General features: G+C 48.0%; 1 protein-coding gene and 1 long non-coding RNA gene across 5 annotated transcripts; both read left to right on the forward strand.

Annotated features, from left to right (window-relative positions):
• The first annotated feature begins 192 nt into the window (after nt 1-192).
• On the forward strand, nt 193-4,535 carry LOC123454049 (sperm motility kinase 2B-like). Its single transcript, XM_045132122.1, has 3 exons — nt 193-444; nt 3,228-4,453; nt 4,507-4,535. The coding sequence occupies exons 2-3, from the start codon at nt 3,238-3,240 to the stop codon at nt 4,533-4,535; spliced, it is 1,245 nt and encodes a 414-aa protein (XP_044988057.1). The 5' UTR covers nt 193-444; nt 3,228-3,237.
• A 26-nt stretch (nt 4,536-4,561) lies between these two features.
• Nucleotides 4,562-6,898, forward strand: LOC123454120. 4 transcript variants are annotated; one of them, XR_006633167.1, is made up of 6 exons: nt 4,562-5,120; nt 5,219-5,361; nt 5,610-5,745; nt 5,844-5,989; nt 6,238-6,339; nt 6,586-6,891. It is a non-coding gene; the product is annotated as an uncharacterized LOC123454120 (long non-coding RNA). The 4 variants fall into 4 exon arrangements; XR_006633169.1 differs by having other exon boundaries at nt 5,610-5,667; XR_006633166.1 differs by lacking the exon at nt 5,610-5,745 and having other exon boundaries at nt 6,586-6,898.
• Nucleotides 6,899-7,828: the final 930 nt, after the last annotated feature.

Raw genomic sequence — 7,828 nt, forward strand, 5'->3', positions numbered from 1 at the left:
ATTGGGGACACTGCCAGGATCCTCAGACAGCCATTTCCATCCTCAAGATCCGGATGACGCCGAGACCAGGATGTGAGCGCTCTACTTGAGAGGTGACGTCGGGAGACACCGTGGCAAGACGATGTGCAAGTTCTCTAGTCAATGCCTGTGATGGGAAGCAAGCCCCATTCCTGTTGGCACCTAGGAGCCAGCACAGCTCATAAACCCACGCAGTGCACTGAGGAGTAAGCGAGCTGAGGTTCGCACACACTCACCCACGTCACTTGTCACAGCGAAGACCAATGGAGCTGAGAGGTTTGCACACACCGACCTCTGCCTCTGTTCAGGAGCTGCCCGCTCAGGGTGTCCACTCCGACACTGCTGCCCTGACACTTTCAGGTTGAGCTGCCTCAGGTGGTGGAAAGTGAACCTTTGGGTTGAGTCTAGAAGAGTGACCGAAGACAGGTGAGCATGCCAAAGATGGAAGATGCTACCAGGCATTGGCTACTGCTCTTTCTTCTTCCCAGATATCATGTATAGTACAGTAATCACCATCTTATAGTTTCCATACGTGTGTGCATATGTATGGTGTACACATGTATGTTAATACCGTGTGAGTGCAGACAGGTGCAGGTGTGTGTACCCTGAGTTCAATTCCCACAAAGCACCTTATCAGAAAAGCAACTTACAGCCTCTGCCCTGAGCAAGGACAGGGCACTGGAAGTGGTAGAAACAAGGACGGAAAAATTTAAAAAGCAGTTTATGTATCAGCTGTCAACAGCATATTCCACTGACAACCCTGGAGACTCTGTCCTACAGGACTAGGGATAAATGCCAGGGTCACGTGGCAGGCCATGTGGCCACTCAGTATGGCCACAGCCAATATGGCCAGTCATGTTTAGCTGAATACCTTCATAGACACACAAAATGACACCATTAATATAGTGCGTTGAATGGGAAATGTTTGGGGATTAAATAAAACTATCTTAGAAATCAAACCAAGAAAGGGATCTTCACATCAACTTCTTAGATGTTAACAGACACTGGGTTGGGTTTTATGAGCAGAACACGCCGGACAGTATCAGGGAAGGGGCAGCACGTGCTTGAGACCATCACTGAGAATGAGAGGGAGGTAGCCTGGCCAGTGGAGAAACCAAGAGATCTGTGAAACAGAAGGGATCACAGGTGTCAGCGAGGAGCCCAAAGGACATGAAGCATCCTCGGGGCTTTAATTTCCCCAAGCCTCAATGTGAACCTCTGCGGCCCACCTGAACCCCACACTGTCAAGGTCCCTTCTGTGAATGTTGGTCATGGCCACCTGTGATTGGTCCAGTCCATGTTCTCTATGACCTCAGATGGGTGGGGCCATTGTGAGGTAGTCCCCCCAAAAGCAGATATAAGGAGGCCTGGAGGGCCCTGGATTTGTCCGGGCCAATAGAGAGGAGAGAGAGAGAGAGAGAGAGAGAGAGGATAGAGAGAGTGGACCCGGACTGAGGAGAGTTGGTGGGGAGATATTTGCGATTATTGAGAGGAGAGGAGAGGAGAGGAGAGGAGAGGAGAGGAGAGGAGAGGAGAGGAGAGGAGAGGAGAGGAGAGGAGAGGAGAGGAGAGGAGAGGAGAGGAGAGGCGAGGCGAGGCGAGGAGAGAGGACAGGAGAGAGGACAGGAGAGGAGGGGAGGAAGAGAGGTGAGGAGAGGAGGGTAGAGGAGGAGAGAGAGGAGGGGAGAGGAGGAGAGAGAGGAGAGGAGAGGAGAAGGTAGAGTTTATTTTTTTTGCTTTTGGCTTTTTGCCTTTTAATTTTATTTTTTTGGCTCTTTTGAATTTACTTTCTGGTTCGTTTTCTTTGGGTACGCTTTGGTGAGGGATTTCTGTTTTATTCCAGCTTGGTTTTCAGTTTTGATTTTTATTTTGAGTTTTTATTTTACTTTCTTTTGTTAAGTACATCTTTCATTTCCTTTTTTACTTTTATCTTTATTTTTGTTCTTTTGCTTTTGGCTTTTGGCCTTTGACTTTATTTTTTTGGCTCTTTGGCATTTACTTTCTGGTTCGTTTGCTTTGGGTAGACTTTGGTGTGGGATTTGTTTTATTCCAGCTTGCTTTTCAGTTTTGATTTTTATTTTGATTTTTTATTTTGCTTTCTTTTGTTAACTACATCTTTCATTTCCTTTTTTACTTTTATCTTTATTTTTGTTCTTTTGTTTTGGCTTTTGGCCTTTGACTTTATTTTTTTGGCTCTTTGGCATTTACTTTCTGGTTCGTTTGCTTTGGGTAGACTTTGGTGTGGGATTTGTTTTATTCCAGCTTGCTTTTCAGTTTTGATTTTTATTTTGATTTTTTATTTTGCTTTCTTTTGTTAACTACGTCTTTCATTTCCTTTTTTACTTTTATCTTTATTTTTGTTCTTTTGTTTTGGCTTTTTGCCTTTCAATTTATTTTTTTGGCTCTTTAGCATTTACTTTCTGGTTCGTTTGCTTTGGGTAGACTTTGGTGTGGGATTTGTTTTATTCCAGCTTGGTTTTCAGTTTTGATTTTTATTTTGATTTTTTATTTTGCTTTCTTTTGTTAACTACATCCTTCATTTCCTCTTTTACTTTTGTCTTTATTTTTGTTCTTTTGCTTTTGGCTTTTTGCCTTTAAACTTTTTTTTTTTGGCCCCTTTAGAATTTACTTTCTGTTTCATTTTCTTTGGGTAGACTTTGGTGTGGGATTTGTTTTATTCCAGCTTGCTTTTCAGTTTTGATTTTTATTTTGATTTTTTATTTTGCTTTCTTTTGTTAACTACGTCTTTCATTTCCTTTTTTACTTTTATCTTTATTTTTGTTCTTTTGTTTTGGCTTTTTGCCTTTGAATTTATTTTTTTGGCTCTTTAGCATTTACTTTCTGGTTCGTTTGCTTTGGGTAGACTTTGGTGTGGGATTTGTTTTATTCCAGCTTGGTTTTCAGTTTTGATTTTTATTTTGATTTTTTATTTTGCTTTCTTTTGTTAACTACATCCTTCATTTCCTCTTTTACTTTTATCTTTATTTTTGTTCTTTTGCTTTTGGCTTTTTGCCTTTAAACTTTTTTTTTTTGGCCCCTTTAAATTTTATTTTTGTTTCATTTTCTTTGGGTAGACTTTGGTGTGGGATTTGTTTTATCATTGATTGGTTTCCAGTTTTGATTTTTATTTTGATTGTTTATTTTACTTTCTTTTGTTAGCTACCTATTTCCTTTACCTTTTACTTTAACATTTTCTTTGGTATTCGTAGCTCTGCTACGATGTCTCTGACGGAGGAGACCCTGTGGTCTCAGTACGAGGACCTGGGCGTCATCGGCACGGGCGCCTATTCGAGCGTCCGAAAGGCTCGCCACCGCTCCACAGGAGTCACGGTGGCCATCAAGGTCCTGGAGAAGCGGCGGAGAATTCGCGCAGTTCTACAGGAGGTGGAAATAATGAAGATGCTGGCACACCCCAACACGGTGTCGCTATTTCAGATAGTTGACACGAAAGACAACGTCTACTTAGTTCTAGAGTTCTGTCAGAATGAGCTGCTGGAACACATCTCCATGAAGGGCTGCCTGCAGGAGGACGAGGCCCGCCGGATGTTCAGACAAATCATAGATGCCATCTTCTACTGCCACAGCCTCGGCATAGTGCATCAAGACATAAAGCCGGACAACATCATGGTGGACGACGGGGGCAAGGTCACAGTCATAGACTTCGGCCTGGCCAGCCGGTTTTGGCCAGGACAGATGCTGCGCAAGTTTTGTGGCACGTACAAGTACATGCCTCCAGAAGCTATCTCTTTCGAAGCCTACGACGGCCCGAAAAAGGACATGTGGTCCCTGGGGGTCCTTCTGTACTACATGGTGACCGGGACCATCCCTTTTAACTCCGACGTGCGCGGGAAACTCTGCCTGAAAATCATAACGGGGGATTACAAGCTACCCGAAGGCCTCTCGGCTGAATTAAAGGACCTCATTAGGCAGTTACTGACAGTAGATCCAAAACGCAGGCCAACAACTCAAATTAGGACCCACCCTTGGCTCCAGCAGGGCCAAGGGGGTTCAGATAATCCCAAACCACTCCCTAGAGAGCTGGACAGGAACATCATATCAGCCATGGGATTCATGAAATTCAACGAAGACAACATCCTCAAAGCTATCCAGAAAAACAAGTACGATGAGATCATGGCCACGTACCTCATTTTACAATCCCAGAAACAGGACACGATGAGGCAGAAGGCTGAAGACAAGCCTGTCTGGCCAGGATCGACGCCTTTCCCCAGCACCTCTGAGCCCGCTGCCTTCCCGATGCCCCCCAAGAGGAAACATCCCGAGCCTGGCTTCCGCACACTGTCTCTGGGCTTATCGGCATCGGAACAGCCTGAGGACAGGCAGCGGGCAGAGCATGAGGAGTTCAGCAGTGCCAGTCTACCCGACCTGTACACATCCCGGCCAGAGAAGAGGACCACTGCCAAGCCGCGTCCTGAACGTGCTCGCCCCTACACCGCTGCAGCCTCCCTCTGTCCCGGCCCCGGTCCACAGCTCCCGCAGAAGGCAGGGCCTGTGACTAAGGACCGCCGTCCCAAAGCCCCGCAGCACACCATCAGCCCCAAGGCGAAAGAACGCAAGCTGGCAGCATCAACCCAGGGCAGCCAGGAGCCAGGGAGGTGGCTGGAGCTCCCGCAGCCGACGGCCAGCACCGCGGAAGGGGACACTGAGCCCGCGAGCCGGGGCCTGCGCAGCTGCCTGAAGGCCTTGCGGGGCAGGATCCAGAGCTGCCTGAGCAGAACGTTTCACCGCCGGCCCGCCTGGACCCGCCACCTCTTCCAGAAGCGCGTGTCCCCACAGCAAGCGGTGGACATCAGTGCAGACGATGACGACCCCGTCACGCCAGAAGACACAACCTTGTGTATACCGTGTATGCGTGGCCGAAGAGGCAAGATAAGACCCTCCTGAGCAGTCATCATGGGACCCTCTTCTGCCAGCGCCCCTCTCCTTGCTGCTCCTCCTGCATCCGCTTCTCCCAGAGCCTGGAGAGAACACATGGCCTGTCTCCACAAACCACCGTGCAGTCTGAGGGGACGTCCTGTCAACTCGGACCCACCCTGTATTCTCACATGAAGTTCTGTCTCCATAGACCCACAGTGTGGTTTGAGGTGACGTTCTGTCTCCACAGACCCACCACGCAGTCTGACATGACATCCTGTCTCCAAAGCCCCACACTGCTGTCTGACGTGATGCCCTGTCTCCACAGACCCACCATGCAGTCCAAGCTGATGTCCTGTCACGACAGACGACCCTCCTGCAGTGTCCCGCGATGTCCTGTCTCTAGAGGGCCACCAGGCAGTCCTATGTGAGGTCCTGTCTCCACAAACCCACCCTGCAGTATTACATGAGGTAATGTCTCCACAGATGCACCCTACAGTCCAACAAGACGTCCTGTCTCCACACACCTACCATGCAGTCGATGTGACTTCCTGTTTCCACAGACCCACCATGCAGACCAACTTACCTTCCTGTCTGCACAGACCCACCTTGCAGTGTGACATTATGTTCTGTCTCTAGAGATCCACCTTGCAGTATTACATAAGGAAATGTCTCCACAGACCCACCTTGCAGTTCAGTGTGATGTCCTGTCTCCACAGACTCACCGTGCAGCCTGACGTGAGGTCTTACCTCCACAGACTATGCGCGCAGTCTGAGGTGATGTCCTGTCTCCACACACCCACCATGCAGTCCAATGTGACATCCTGTCTCCATAGACCCATCGTGTAGTATGAGGTGACATCCTGTCTCCACATACCCACCCTGTATTCTCACGTGATGTCCTGTCTACATAGACCCACTGTGCAGTCTGAGGTGACATCCTCTCTCAACAGACCCACCATGCAGTCTGACATGATATCCTGTCTCCAAAGACCACGCCCCCGCTGCAGTGTCACGTGATGTCCTGTCTCTAGAGAACCTCCAGGCAGTCCGATGTGAGGTCCTGTCACCACAAACCCACCCTGCAGTATTACATGAGGTAATGTCTCCACAGACACACCATGCAGTCTGACAAGACGTCCTCTCTCCACACACCCACCGTGCAGTCGACATGACTTCCTATCTCCACAGACCCACTCTGCAGGCTGACATGACGTCCTCTCTGCGCAGATCCACTCTGCAGTCCTACGTGACATCCTGTCTCCCCAGACCCACCATGCAGTATTACATGATGTCCTGTCTCCACAGACTCACAGTGCACTCCAATATGATGTCCTGTCTCCACAGATCCACCCTGCAGTGGGACATATTGTCCTGTCTCTAGAGACTAACCAGGCAATCGGATGTGAGGTCCTGTCTCCATAGACCCACCTTGCAGTATTACATGAGGTAATGTCTCCAGACGCACCATGCCGTGCGACAAGAGGTTCTGTCTCCACCCACCCACCGTGCAGTCCGATGTGACATCCTGTCTTCAGAGACCCACTGTGCAGTCTGAGGTGACATCCTGTCTCCACAGACCCATAGTGCACTATGATGTGAGTCCTGTCTCCACAGACCCACCATGCAGTATGATATGACTTCCTATCTCCACACATCCACCATGCAGTCTCGCATGATGTCCTGTCTCCACAGACCTACCCTGCAGTCTGAGGTGATGTCCTTCCTCCAAAGACCCACCTTGCAGTATGACGTGATGTACTGTCTCCAGAGATCCACAGTGCAGTCCGAAGTGATGTCCTGTCTCCACAGACCCACCATGCAGTCTGAGTAGACGTACTGTGTCTGTAGACGCAACATGCATTCTTAGAATAGAGGGTTTGTATATGCAGACCCACCATGCAGTACTGACGTCCAGTTTCCCCAGACCCACCAAGCAGTCTGCCATGACTGTACCCATGAAAAGTCACATGCAAAGTTGCTCATGCAACTGGAGTTTGTTTGCAGTGGCTGCAGGCCCTGGTGCGGCCATTCTGTGTCTCTTCTCTGCTTACAAATAAATAAAAACATTTCAAATTTATATACACTTATGTATGCATATATAAACTTAAAGACAGAAGAATAACTATGAATCTGGAACAAGGATATAACTGTGAGCACTTTTGAGAAAAAGGAGTCAATTTATAAAATGCCAAGACAAGCCACGCCTGATGGTACAAGGCCTGTAGCTCCAGCTACTTGGAAGGCAGAGGCAGAGGGATTTAAAATCTCCAAGCCTCCTGGAAGTGGAGAGTTCGGTGTCAGTGACTGTCAAGCATGTATGAGACTCTGGGTCCACTCCCTGACACTGCTCCTCCCACTCCCCCCAAAACTCAAGGTCTGCCTGAACTACAGTGTGTGCTGAAGACCAGCTTGCACTACTTAGTAAAACACCATCTCAAATTAAAAATTAAGAGGGCCAGGCATGGTTGCGCACACCTTTCATCCCAGCACTTGGGAGGCAGAGGTAGGATGATTGCCATGCGTTCGAGGTCACCCTGAGACTACAGAGTGAATTCCAGGTCAGCCTGGGCTAGAGTGAAACCCTACCTCAAAATACAAAACAAAAAACAAACAAACCAACAAAAAACAAAAACAAACATACATATATAGAGAGAGGAGTTTAAATGTCTCTTCCCTCATGCTATGGCTCTAGGGACTGTAGACTCTCCCAATAGTAGACTGTACCTGGGCAGGATTGATAAAGCACTTAGATTCATCATAAACTGGGCATGGAAGCACATGCCTTTACTCCCAGCACTTGGCACAGGTAGGAGAATTACTGTGAGTTTAAGGCCATCCTGGAACTACAGAATGAATTCTAGGGCAGTCTGGGCTAGAGTGAGACCCTAGCTTAAAAAAAAAGAGATTCTTTATGAAATATATGATTTTTTTTGGA

This window comes from Jaculus jaculus, chromosome 13 (assembly GCF_020740685.1).
Source record: "Jaculus jaculus isolate mJacJac1 chromosome 13, mJacJac1.mat.Y.cur, whole genome shotgun sequence".
Taxonomy (NCBI): domain Eukaryota; kingdom Metazoa; phylum Chordata; class Mammalia; order Rodentia; family Dipodidae; genus Jaculus; species Jaculus jaculus.